Raw genomic sequence first — 14,529 nt, forward strand, 5'->3', positions numbered from 1 at the left:
AGCCTTGCCCTTCTGTTGGTGCTGATGAGTTTGGAAAGTTCTGTGTCGGTGTCTCAGTGAATTTCTGCAAAACATCTTGTAGATGGTACTTACTGCTATACTGACTCAGTGGTGGAGGGAGTGGTTGTTTGTGGATGTGATGCAAATCAAGCAGGCTGCTTTGGTCTGGATGTTGTCAAACTTTGAATGATGTTGGAATTGCACTTGGAAGCAAGGGGGGAATATTCCATTATACTTCTGGCTTGTGCCTTGTAGATAATAAACAGACTTTGGGAGAGACAGGAGATAAATTACTTGCTTCAGAATTTCCAGTTTATGACCTGCTCTTGTAGCCACAGTATTTATTATGGCTAATCCAGTCCAGTTGCTGGTCAATACCAACACCTAGTTCTCGTTCTTAACTCTACAGTATTTATTTTTTTGGGCAGACTTCCAAAATAGTTTTAGTTAATTTTAGTTTATCAGGAATAAAGTTAGAATGTTTGCCTTATTGGGAGATTGAGGGTCAAAAAGTTGTGAATTTGAGACCATTTATAAACTTGGATTATTCTGGCTGTCAACTAACTGCCCTACTGACGAAATGCTGCATGGCCAGAATTAAGGTCCTTTGATTGAGGTACAGAATTGAGGACCCAGCTCCCTGTTGAGGTAGATGTAAAAACATCCTATTGGTTGTCAGCCAGTAGTACCAAAATAATTTTCTGCTCATTCACTTGCTATTTGTGGAATCATCCTTACAAAATGCCTCCATAATGTCTGTGACTGTATTTCAAATGGATCCTATTGGTTTTGAAAGTTTTTTTCCTGTTATATGTTGTTATAAAAATGAAGGTTCACTCCAAATTGATGTGCAACGAAGTTAGTTGCTTCATTGATTTAAAAACACAAATTGTAACTTTATAACAATTTATCAGTTGTTAAAAGGAGCAAAAATGTTCTGATATTTTGGGTTATTTTTGTGTACTTTGCAATGTTGATTTTCTCATTAGTTAAATCTATATAAAACACTCTTAATACAACCAATTATAATGCACTTTGACACTTCATTTATTTTTAAAAGTATAATGAAATGCAGGGCTTGCCCTAGCAATTGAACTCTGTGTGTTTCACCTTTCTCCTGGCTAGGATGACTGCCGTGTAGTGATGGCAAAACAAGAAATCACTCATTTGCTGGAAACGTTACAGAAGCAGCAACAACAGTTCACGGAACTTGCTGATCACATTCAATTGGATGCTAGTATCCCTGTCACCTTCACAAAGGTAAAACATCTTTTCCAGATTGTTCAATTATTCATTTGCGGTTTAATTTGCCTGACCTTTTTTTTTTAATCTGTTGATTTGATTAAAATATAATTTTAATCTGTTGATTTGATTGAAATATAAGAATTGTCTATTTTTTGGCACACTGCTGCATAAGCAACTCTGACCTGAGAAGCTAATAGAAGAAAGTATAATGAACTTAATCCAATGAACTATCCTTGCATCAAACAAACAGCACGAATGTTGAATATGCACTTAATGTTCAGAAACATAATAAAGGAAATCTTTGATTCTGTGTAGCTTTAGGAAGCTCAAACTGGACCAGGTTATGACATTGTGGTCAATCTCCCTCGAAATTATGCAGCTGCATGTTCATGCAGCAGTCCAGTACTTTGAGTACATTGGACAGTTAGGCCAGAGAAAAGAAGCACCTTTAATGTGTATGACATGACAATCTTAAAGAGACCACACAGTGCAAAAGAATGGAACGTGTAGAAGGGAACTTTGTGGTAATGGGCAGAATTGAATAAAGAAACAAGGTACATCAAGATTGACTAAAGCATTAAAATGTTAGATTGCTTTTAATTCAAATATGGACAAAGAATCCATTTATTGATGCAACACAAAGCATAGAACTTGTAATTAGAAGCACGATATTGAAGAAGGGAAGGGATCAGAATAAAATTAATTTACTTCACCGGTTTTCATTTTTTAACAACTTTTCAGAAGGAATTGCCTTGTCCTGTAAGTAAAAGGCTTTTATCAAGATCTAACTTTTAGTACTTTTTGTGGCCATAACCAAATTACAGAAGTTAGTGACCTGAGAACACAGAGAAGATGAGGCACAAAGTCTCCTTTGTTCTGGCCAACATTCTTCCCTTGCCCAGAACGGCCACAAAGAGATTATGATTACTCATTGTTATTGTTCATGTGACACCTTACCATGTGCACGTTTACGACATTTATATACACAACGGGTGATCAGTATTCACATTTTGGATACAGGAACATATATTTAATAATCATAATCCAGAGATGAGAGGCAGAATCCTGCCAAGGTAGTTGTGAATTTGAATTGAATAATTAAATAAATATGAAATGTGCTAACTTCAGTGATGATAGTCATGAGGTTTTCAGATTGGCATAATGTTTTTGATTCACTATTCCCTTGCAGGGAAGCAATATAGTTGATTCCTAATTGTCCTCTGAAATGCCAAATGAGCCATTTAGTTTTTGGAATGAGTACTGACAATGCTGAGGTAGCCAGCAGAAATGGCCACCTGCACAGGTGGAGGCAGTGACATCACAACACTGTGAGACAGAGTCTTCTGGCTGCCTGGCCATTCAGCCCTCTTCCTTCTATACCTGCAGCATACTCAAACCACTGCTGTCTGCATGCCTCAGTTTTTTTGTGTGTGTCAGTTGCAGTGCCACCTAGTGGTACATTAAGTACATTAAAAATACGTAAACAGAAGGGACCACCTGAATTCAGATTTGAAGATGGTAAAAACAGTGACTACAGATGCTGGAAACCAGATTTTGGATTAGTGGTGCTGGAAGAGCACAGCAGTTCAGGCAGCATCCAAGGAGCTTTGAAATCAATGTTTCGGGCAAAAGCCCTGATGAAGGGCTTTTGCCCGAAACGCGATTTCGAAGCTCCTTGGATGCTGCCTGAACTGCTGTGCTCTTCCAGCACCACGAATCCAGAATCAGATTTGAAGATGCCTTGTTGGGCTGACCCTACAAAAACTACTCTTCACTAATATCCAGGACTTGAACAAAGTCAGAAAGCTGCTCAACAAATTCGTTCAGCCACATTCTTGTGGAATTACATCTACAATCAGAAACCTGCGTGTGCCATCAGTGGGACAGACCCACCAAAGCTGTGGGCACAATTGTATACTGTAACTCCAGAGTGAATAAAGTCTTATGACAGCAGATAAAACAATGGGGAGGAAACTCCTTGATTACCTATGGTTGGCAGATAGGTGTCAGATGAAATTCAATGCAGAGGAAAGTGAGGTGATGCATGTTGGTCTGAAGAATGCAGAAGGAGAATACAAACAGAGTGAACAATTCTAAGAGAGTGCAGAAGCAGAGGGATATGGGTCCAACGTGTGCACAGATCACTGAAGGTGACGCGATCGGTAGAACGAGCAGTAAATAAAGCATACAGTATCCTTAGCTTTATTAATAGCGGCTTAGAGTACAAGAGCAAGGAGGCGATATTGAACTTGTACAAGACAGTTGTTAAATCTCAGCTGGTGTATTGTATACAGTTGTAGGTGCCACATTATAGGAAATGCATATACTTTCAAGTGAGTTCAGATGTGATTTACTAGAATAATTCCAGGAATAAAACTTCAGCCATGAGGATAGATTGAAGAAGTTGGAACTGTTCTCCCTCGACAGAAGGTAGCTGAGAGGAGCTCAATTGTTGAGTTCAATAATTTCAGAATCTGAACTCCTTCCTTTATGTCCTTTATCCACCCCAATACCCAGGCATATCCTGACATGGGCTGCTTTCAGCACAGCCATTCCATTTTTATCTAATTATAGACCCCATTATCAGCTTCTCTTTCTTCCTGGCATACGAGTGTCCATCTCTTTGCCTGGCCAACTTTGGTTCTGTCTCTCTGGGCTTCATCTCCACCTGTCTACATACCCTCTCCACTCCCTGTCTTCAGTGTGTACACCACCTTTTCCTAGCTACTATCAGTTCTGAAGAAAGGTCACTTTAACTCGGCTATTTTTCACAAATGCTGAGTGACCTACTGAGCTTCTCCAGTAATTTCTGTTTCTGTCACAGCTGAGAGGAGGTCTGATAGAGGCTTTCCAAATGATGATCGAGCTGGGCAGAGTAGACAGGGTGAAGCTCTTTTCAGTTGTTAAAGAAACAAGAACAAGAGGACATAGATTTAAACTAATGTACAAACAAAGCAAGGATGATGTGTGGAAAAGTTTTTCTCAGCAAAGGTTTAGAGTATAGAAATGTGGTGAAAGCACATTCAATTGAGGCGTCAACAGGGTATTGGATGGTTATTTGGATGGTAATGGTGTTCAGGGATATGGAGAAAAGCAAGAGATTGGTGCTAGATAATAGACCGAGTACAGGTATGATGGGCCAAATGGCCTCCTCCTGCACCATCATAGTTCTGTCATTCCACCTACTACCCTCCTTCAGCCTCTGAATGAAGAACTGATTCTTAATTGGAGCAGGTACACAGAACATACTCTGGGGGGTAACTTGATTATCCATCACCAATCTGAGCCAAGCTGGCCGGGTGCTGAAGTGGGACCTTTTAGACTAGACAAGTAAGGCAGGCAGTAAGGATTCTAACATCACACAAAAAAAACCCTGTGACCTCGACCTCACCACAAAATTTGGGTAAAATATCCTGAATGACCCACCGAGCATCTATCTAGATACTGGAAATGGCAAAGGTGCACTCTGGCAGGAGGGCACGTGTGGTGTGGTGATAGTGACCCAACCGCTAGGCCAGCAGGCCAGGGTTCACATTTCACCTGCTCCAATGATGTGTTAGAATGTGTCTGAGCATATTGCATAAAACCCTGGGCAGTAAATTTTGCAAATTCCTCCTCCTAACATCTGATCAAATTTATCAAAATTGGAAAAGCTCAGCTAGCCACTTGGCTGCAAACCTCATGACAAGCTTGGCCTATGCATGTGAGAACGATTGCAGTACTTGACTGAACTGTAGCATCAGGAAAATCAAGTCAGTGGGAATGGAGTGAAGGTGTCTCAAAAGTTCTTCTGTTCTGAATGCAGTGGCTTGCCATGAATTGGCACCCTTGTGCAAGTAATGTACCAAATACCAGCACTTCACAATGTTGCTAGAGCAATTGCTACCCACCAAGGGTTCAGCAGGAAGCAGCAATACTGGTATAAATGATGTTTGTAAATCACTAAGCTGCTTATTTCAAAAGCATAATTTAACAAAGATGGAATCTTCAACAAGGGCCAATGTACTCGGCTGAGATAACAACTGAAATTGATGTTTTTTAAAAATCAAAACTGACATTATACACAACGTAAACCAAATAGCTAGAACACTGCACAACTTAAAAGTAGCCAGGAGAGTTGAAAGAAGGAGATACTTCACAATTAAATATCAGGTTAACTTGTGTCAAGAAATCCAAGTTTCATTTTGACAATGGAGATTGTAACCCAACAGAAGCGCACATGAACAATATGAAGAGATCACGAGGATATCTGGTCCAGTAGTCATAAAATTGCCCCTCTGAAGTCAGGAGATAGTGAAGTTGTCACCAGTTGAAGCAAACAGATGTCCTACTGGGCTGAACACTACTCTCAGCAGCATTACCATGAGATGGAGAATCTCCCCCACCCTCATTCAATTTGTGTGTGGTGTTCTCATGCAGTTTCCTGTCAGGAATGAGTTAGACAAAGAACCCTTGTCATTTGATCTTGAGAATTTCAGACTACTTGGCAAAATGAAATATACCCGCCAAGGAAAGAATTCGAGCCAAACTTCTCAAGTGTGGAAAGTCCCACCTATTGCCACATTTTTGAGCACAACTCTAACAACACTCAAGCTTGGTGTTATTAAGGCAAAGTAGCCCACTTGGCATCCCATCCACTACATTAAACATTCAATCCCTCCTCCACTAGTTTACCATGGCCCAATTTGTATCAATTGCAAGATGCTGTATAGTCATTACTACTTCAGTAGTACCTTCTAAACCCATGATTTCTACCCCTGAGAAAATTAAGGGCAACAGATGCAATGGATCACTACCACAAGTTCATTTCCAAATTGTAGCAACCAAAAAAGAAAATGCTGGAAAATCTCAGCAGGTCTGGCAGCATCTGTAAGGAGAGAAACGAGCTGATGTTTAGAGTCTAACTGACCATTTGTCAAAGCTGTAGCATCCTGTTGTTGGAGTTCTGTTGCCATTCCTTCTGTGTTGTCGGATCAAAGTAGAGGAATTCCCTCCCTAACAGCACTTTGGTCTTCACCTGACCCATGAAAGCTTGTAATCTCAAATAAATCTGTTGGACTATCACCTGGTGTCATGTGACTTCTGACTTTGTCCATATTAAATTGATATGATATTTAGATGGTGTAAAATCTTATCAAAAAGGCAAACTGGTTTGAAATTGAACTTTTATTATATTTGAGAGAGTAAACTTAAGTGCAAATTTCATTTTTCCCTCAAAGGATAACCGTGTTCATATTGGGCCCAAAATGGAGATACGTGTAGTCACTTTGGGACTGGATGGAGCAGGCAAAACAACTATTCTTTTCAAGTTGAAGCAGGATGAGTTTATGCAACCAATTCCAACTATAGGTAATTCACCTTCACTCAGTTTGCTTATTAATAACAGTAAATATTAATATATTCCCATCTTTTAGATTGATTGATTAGTATACTTATTTTCTTGCATTTGAGTATAAGATTTACATCATTTATAAAAATAGCTCTGCACTGTTGTGTTTATCATTGAAGATATTGAGATTAGAGCTACTGAGTCTCATAATGACAAGACTTTCTCAATACTATGACCACCTTTGTCTGGCTCTTTCTTTCTTTGTGTCTGTCTCCCTCCCTTTCATTTATTACTTTCCAATCCAGTGTCTTCTAATTGAAGCGTGAGTTTTAGTTTATGACTTTAGTTTTAGGATGACCTTATTCATCTGACAGTATTATCAGAGTGAAAATGTAATATTAATACTCTCCTTTTTCCGTGGCAGGTTTTAATGTGGAAACTGTAGAATATAAAAACTTAAAGTTTACTATTTGGGATGTAGGAGGCAAGCATAAACTGAGGCCACTTTGGAAGCATTATTACCTTAACACCCAAGGTAAAACAATATCTCTTCTTGTGAACAGTCTGGTCATTGACCTTCATATATGCTCTTGTGGGAAACAGCTCATTGTTACAGGATATAATGCTCTTTCCAATTTTATTTCCTTATAATTGCTGCTGTATATGGATTTTATTCTTTTATTAGAGTACTGCATTGGGATTATATTTTTAAATGGATTTTTCAATAAATCTTTTAAATTTAACAAAGATTTTGGCCCAGATTTTGCAGTCAATATGATGGGGGGATCGTGCTTCCTATTCATTATGCTTACAGCTGCTTATAGATTTGTGAGCTCTTAGCAGCAGCCTGGGAGATTTAGATCCTTTTCAGCATGGCTCCCACCACAAAAGGGATCTGGGATCTGTGATATGTGAAATGTGGAGGGAAGCACATCTCTTCATTCATTCGGATGTGAGAATCCTCACAGACATACAAAAATAAGAACTATTTAATATAAGAATTTATATAAGAACCCTCAAAGTTTAATTTCTCCCTTTTTTTTGACTGGGAATGTTTTAAAAAAAACACCAATGTTGGGAAAATTAAAATCTCCCATCACCCTATTGCCACTACATCTTTCCCATAATATGTTTACCCATTTGTTTTTCTACCTCACGCTCACTGTTGGGAGGCCTGTAATACAGCCCCAACAATGTAACTGCACCCTTCTTATTTCTCAGCTTCACCCATAATGCCTCACTACCCATGACCTCCATAGTGTCCTCCTTTAGCACAGCCCTGACTAGCAATGCAACTCCACCCCACCCCTTTTACTTCCCTCCCTGAACTGTCTGAAGTGTCTATATCCTGGAACATTTAGTTGCCAATCATCATGCCCTTCCTTCAACCAAGTCTCTGTGATTGCAATAACGTCATACTCCCAGGCACCAATCCAAGCCCTAAGTTCATCTGCCTTACACATTATACTCCTTGCATTAAAGTAGATGCATTTGAGGCCACCAGTTCTTTTATGCTTATCAACTCTCTGCCTACTCTTTCCTTTATTAATGCTATCTTCATGATTCTTACAGTCTCCAGTTTCCACCTCGCTGCCTACTTGTTTCCTCTTCTGGTTCCCAGTCCCCTTGCACATTAGTTTAAAACCTCCCTAACAGCAGTAGCAAAAACTCCCCCAAGGACATTGGTTCCGATCTGGTTCAGATGTAGACCGTCCATTTTGTAATAGTCTAGTAAATGTTTACTATTGTTCCTCAAATGTCTTTGCTGTGAAACTCCTTTCCCTCATTCTGTCCTCATTCCCTTGTAATTACTCTTATTTGAACTAAGTTCCTCACCCTTAAACTGAATGCCACATTCTACCATATTATGGTCACTGTTTCTGAGGGAATCTCTTACTGTGACACCATTTACTAAACCTGCCAAATTACACTTCAACAAATCCAAAGACAGCCTGATTCCTGGTTGGTACTGAAATAACTCTATAGAGGCTGGTATCCCGTCACCAAGTGACCCTTTCCTTACACATGGAGAACCCTTGGTACTGTTTGAGCCTCCTCAGAGTAAACAGGATGTCTGACACTCCTGCTTATATCTGTCAGTCAGGGCTTCCCTATTTGGACCATGTAACAGCCCCAGTCAGAGAACTCATTCTGTGAGGTCTGCTTGGTTGACCTCATTACAATCACTACAAGGATAACAACATATTGTTTTAGGAAACCCCAAATAGAGTGTATGAATTCTTACTCATGGCTTCTGTCCATCTGACTATCCTAATTTACATGAAGATTAGGATTCATTTCCTGCCTACCCTTATTATCTCCTGATTTATTTTCTGTCCCATTATATAGTTACTTTTCGAGGGCCTATATATTATGCAGACAAGTGTCATTTTCCTCTTTGTGTCTTATCTACACCTATAAGGAATCTGCATCTGCCAGTTTAAGATTTTTTGCTATCATATTTATTCCATCCACTACAAACAATGCTACTCCACTGCCTTTATCATTCCTGTCTGTTCTTTTGGAAAGTAACATGCCTCTGACTATTTATTTTCTAGTTTGATCTCTCTGTGACCATGTCTCCAATGGTTATAAGATCATACCCATTAACCTTTATTTGTGAAGTTAATTCAGCTACTTTGTTTGGAATATGACACACTTTCAAGTAAAGACCAGGTTTAACTTGTTTATTTATTTTAGCTGCTGTTGACAAAATAAGGCCAACTTGGGAGTCTTGTCCAGGGGTGATACCCAGTTATTTGGAGTGAGAGGCCATAGCCAAGTTACTTTCTGCAGCAGGAGATATTGAGTTGCTTCCTTGTGGAGTTATTGCTCAGATATGAGGCCGACACAACTGTCTTGTCTGGTTTTGGGTGAAGATGGAAATGATCTTTTCTTAACCAGCAGCAGTTTGTAATATTGGTAGTGATAAAATGCTAGGTTTATATTTATCTCAACAAATATTTTAAGATGTTTAAGAGAAGGATTGCAATAAACTTCGTTTTGTGCTGTTTTGTTTCATTCTTTGGCTCAGTCTGAAAAACAAACTAAAATAGTTGACAGAAAGGTGGGAAGAAAATATTATATATAAAAAGCTAATTATCCTTACCTGAACCACAGAACTAATTGTTTACTTTAGATCATTTATTATTTGAATCATTCGTGAGCCTTTAGTTTTAATATAAAGTCTGACCTGTTCTTACTCTCTGGGGAGGCAGGTGCTTGTTTTTGTGTTGTAGGCCGTATACATTTGCTCCTCCTTGAGTTTGCATACAACAGATTTATTTTTCTTATTTTGTGAATTACCCAAAAGTTAATGTATTTAAAAGATAACATTTCAGAAAGTACCCTAGTTATGTGTATTTTCTTGGGCTGTGAATAATAAAATTGTAATAATATCATGAGATGGAGACAGTCTTGTGTCCATAATTATAAGACCATAAGACCATAAGACATAGGAGTGGAAGTAAGGCCATTCGGCCCATCGAGTCCACTCCGCCATTTAATCATGGCTGATGGGCATTTCAGCTCCACTTACCAGCATTCTCCCCGTAGCCCTTAATTCCTCTAGACAACAAGAACCTATCAATCTCGGCCTTGAAGACATTTAGCGTCCTGGCTTCCACTGCACTCCGTGGCAATGAATTCCACAGGCCCACCACTCTCTGGCTGAAGAAATGTCTCCGCATTTCTGTTCTGAAATGACCCCCTCTAATTCTAAGGCTGTGTCCACGGGTCCTAGTCTCCTCACCTAACAGAAACAATTTCCTAGCATCCACCTTTTCCAAGCCATGTATTATTTTGTACGTCTCTATTAGATCTCCCCTTAATCTTCTGAACTCCAACGAATACAATCCCAGTATCCTCAGCCGTTCCTCATATGCTAGACCTGTCATTCCAGGGATCATCCGTGTGAATCTCCGCTGGACACGTTCCAGTGCCAGTATGTCCTTCCTGAGGTGTGGGGACCAAAACTGGACACAGTACTCCAAATGGGGCCTAACCAGAGCTTTATAAAGTCTTTGTAGTACATCTCTGCTTTTATATTCCAACCCTCTTGAGATAAGAGACAACATTGCATTTGCTTTCTTAATCACAGACTCAACCTGCATGTTTACCTTTAGAGAATCCTCGACTAGCACTCCCAGATCCCTTTGTGCTTTGGCTTTATTAATTTTCTCACCATTTAGAAAGTAGTCCATGCTTTTATTCTTTTTGCCAAAGTGCAAGACCTCGCACTTGCTCACGTTAAATTCCATCAGCCATTTCCTGGACCACTCTCCCAACCTGTCTAGATCCTTCTGTAGCCTCCCCACTTCCTCAGTACTACCTGCCTGTCCACCTAACTTCGTATCATCGGCAAACATCGCTAGAATGCCCCCGGTTCCCTCATCCAAATCATTTATATATAATGCGAACAGCTGTGGCCCCAGCACCGAACCCTGCGGGACACCGCTCGTCACCGGCTGCCATTCTGAAAAAGAACCTTTTATCCCAACTCTCTGCCTTCTGTTAGACAGCCAATCCTCAATCCATCCCAGCAGCTCACCTCGAACACCATTGGCCCTCACCTTGCTCAGCAGCCTCCCGTGTGGCACCTTATCAAAGGCCTTTTGAAAGTCTAGATAGACCACATCCACTGGGTTTCCCTGGTCTAACCTACTTGTTACCTCTTCAAAAAATTCCAACAGGTTTGTCAGGCATGACCTCCCCTTACTAAATCCATGTTGACTTGTTCTAATCAGACTCTGCTCTTCCAAGAATTTAGAAACCTCATCCTTAATGATGGATTCTAGAATTTTACCAACAACCGAGGTTAAGCTGATTGGCCTATAATTTTCCATCTTTTGCCTTGATCCTTTCTTGAACAAGGGGGTTACTACAGCGATCTTCCAATCATCCGGGACCTTTCCTGACTCCAGTGACTCTTGAAAGATCTCAACCAATGCCTCTGCTATTTCCTCAGCAACCTCTCTCAGAACTCTAGGGTGTATCCCATCGGGGCCAGGAGATTTATCAATTTTAAGGCTTTTTAACTTTTCTAGCACTATCTCTTTCGTAATGGCAACCATACTCAACTCAGCCCCGTGACACCCTTTAATTTTTGGGATATTACTCATGTCTTCCACTGTGAAAACTGACGCAAAGTACTTGTTAAGTTCTCCTGCTATTTCCTTATCTTACAACATTGATTTAAAAGCTCATCAAAACTTACTTTATATATGAATAATGGCACCATAGACAAAGTTTGAGGTGAGTGCAGAGCTATGATCTATCAAAGGTTTCTATAGAGAACAAAAGAAAATGAAAATAGATCTTTTGCTGGCTTTTATATCTTGATTATGTTTATTGTAATTTCTATTCTTTCTCTGCTTTATTCCTTCAGCAGTTGTATTTGTGATTGACAGCAGTGACAGGGACCGAATGATGGAAGCACACAGTGAATTGGCTAAGTTATTGGCTGAAAAAGAGTTAAGGGATGCTTTACTCCTTATTTTCGCCAATAAACAGGTACGTCAATAACAATCATTAACTGAAGTCTCGAGCTTTACCAACTCATTTTGATTGTTTACAGCCAAAGTATTTTTTGAAACCAAGAAAGTTGAAGAGAATAAGCAAATCGGTTCCTTGAACAAAAGAGAGTAACGAGTCAAACAAGTTGTCATGCTGAGTTGTAATGAAATTTTAAAAGGATTTCCAGAAGGATGCATAGCAAGCATCTGAAAAGAGGAATTATAAATGTTATGCATTGTATATAACTATGGTACAGAAAAGAATTGATCGTTTGACTGTTATTTAAGTAAATGTGTTGCTATATTTTTAAACCTGTTTATTTTCATTTTTTGCAATTTGTTCAACAGGATGTGACTGGAGCACTTACTGTCGAAGAAATAACCGAATTACTCAGTCTGCACAAGCTGTGCTGTGGTCGTAGCTGGCACATACAAGGCTGTGATGCCCGAAGTGGATTAGGACTACATGAAGGGTTGGATTGGCTCTCAAGACAGTTGGTGGCTGCGGGTGTGTTAGATGTAGCCTAATACTGCCCTAACAACATGTTTAATCTCCACTTTTGTAAATAGCTGCTTTAAATTGTGTCTGTGACATCCATATTGTCCGTATTTGAAGACCTAGCAACCAGGTTTGGTTTAACTGAGTGGAGACTTGCTGTTTGTAAAACGGACTTGAAATGTAATTCTGAGCTTCACCAAGAAAAGTAAGTTCAATTAAATTGTGTATTTGTTGCACTACTGTTATTGTGAATAGTACAGATAATCCACTTGTGGCTCCAAATTAGTTCAATGTGTTGCCACTTTAAGAAAAGAAGTATGAATTAAAATGTTTTAATCTAGTTCTGTTTTTAGTGATGCTGTGAAAGTTTTGAACTTAACCAAGGTATTAATTTAACACTAAATTAGTTTATTGCATATGGGACAAATATATTCATTACACTATGCACAGTACCATGTTATTCAATAGTAACGATGGGTATGTTTGTGCTTTAATCACACATGAAATCAGTAAGGATTTTTTGTGGCTGTCAGTTTGTTCACAATAAGGTTACTTTAACATTCCACAAATTCATAGTTAGAAAGCAAAACGGGTAAGCACTACTTATTCAAAGTACTCTTCAACATATGCGCTGAAAGATCAAATTGTATTCTGCTCAAGAGTCACAGAAAATCAGACTTCTCTGTACTCAACTCATTCCCAGAGCAGCTCCACAGAAAATAAGGCTGCCTTTGAACTAGCCTGAACTATGGGAGCCAGAGCAATCATGTTGCAGCCAACTGGTTGCAAGTATTCAGCAGTATCAGGTGGAGTATTTTTGAATATGTAACACTCAAGCTTTTTTAAAAATATACATCACATTTACTACTTAATGCTTTTCTTGCTTAAGCTGTATTAAAGAATGTACTAAATCTTTTCAGAACAGAAATGTTCCTGACCCATTTTACTTGTCTGGTGGATATGCTCATGATTTTTCTTCCTTTGTCAATAAAGAGCAATCGAAAACAGCTATGCAGTTAGTAATTGATATTATCAAAGTATCTTGAGTTAGGTGGCTTGTAGGTTTTACGTTGCATCACTGTAGACTCAAAGCTGTAGAGGGAGGACTAAGAAATTGAGTTTTATGTAGTCCGAATGAAAAAAAGTGACTTCATACTACTCCACCAAGATTCCTGAATGGGCTTGCTTGTACAATCATGGATATGTAAGACAAGTTTGAAGAAGTCTGTGCCAAAGAATTCAGATAAGCTGAGTGCAAGTACTTTCAGGGTCAGTGAACTATATAGTTGTTTGAAGTAAAATTGGTGGTTGGTTGATTCATAACAAAACTGATGAATCGTAGTCCATTCACATGGTTCACATGGCCCCAATTTTCGTCACTAAAGTCAGTGAACCGAATCTTTAAAAATAACCACCCACGCTCCCATTTTCAGTCCAGTGTCCATGGCGTACTCACTATATTTGGATTCAGTTTGGGTGAGCTGGAAGAGCCCATTTCGCATCAATAAGTTTAAGAATGCATTTGTTCAATTTATAGGTATAAATATCCCTACTTTTCACAAACCGGAAAGATAATCTTCCTCTTCAAATGGGTACCTTGGTATTCCAAAGGAAATGCACTGAGAACAGACCACCTCTTATTTAGTCTAATATCCACATTTCAAGGTCACCAAAATCCAATTTCAGAGGAAATAGCTTCCAGGGTACACACAGACTACCTCCAATCCTGTGAATGATGTTCTGGGTTCAGGGATAGGATGTTGCGGCTGTACAGGACATTGGTTCGGCCACTTTTGGAATATTGCATGCAATTCTGGTTGTCTTCCTACCGGAAAGATGTTGTGAAACTTGAAAGGGTTCAGAAAAGATTTACAAGGATGTTGCCAGGCTTGGAGGATTTGAGCTATAGGGAGATGCTGGGGCTGTTTTCCCTGGAGTGTCGG

General features: G+C 39.4%; 1 protein-coding gene across 4 annotated transcripts in view; it reads left to right on the forward strand.

Annotated features, from left to right (window-relative positions):
• Nucleotides 1–13,593, forward strand: part of trim23 (tripartite motif containing 23) — a 41,819-nt gene extending 28,226 nt beyond the window's left edge. For 2 of the 4 annotated variants that reach the window (XM_072570681.1, XM_072570707.1), the window contains exons 7-11: nt 1,126–1,260; nt 6,465–6,594; nt 6,999–7,109; nt 11,961–12,085; nt 12,436–13,593. In XM_072570681.1, coding sequence (XP_072426782.1) covers nt 1,126–1,260; nt 6,465–6,594; nt 6,999–7,109; nt 11,961–12,085; nt 12,436–12,615 — 681 coding nt within the window. In that variant the 3' untranslated portion in view covers nt 12,616–13,593. The remainder of the gene's footprint in view (nt 1–1,125; nt 1,261–6,464; nt 6,595–6,998; nt 7,110–11,960; nt 12,086–12,435) is intronic. The other 2 variants (XM_072570691.1, XM_072570700.1) reach the window with 2 other exon arrangements.
• Nucleotides 13,594–14,529: the final 936 nt, after the last annotated feature.

The sequence above is a fragment of the Chiloscyllium punctatum genome, chromosome 1, assembly GCF_047496795.1.
Source record: "Chiloscyllium punctatum isolate Juve2018m chromosome 1, sChiPun1.3, whole genome shotgun sequence".
NCBI classification, from domain to species: Eukaryota; Metazoa; Chordata; class Chondrichthyes; order Orectolobiformes; family Hemiscylliidae; genus Chiloscyllium; species Chiloscyllium punctatum.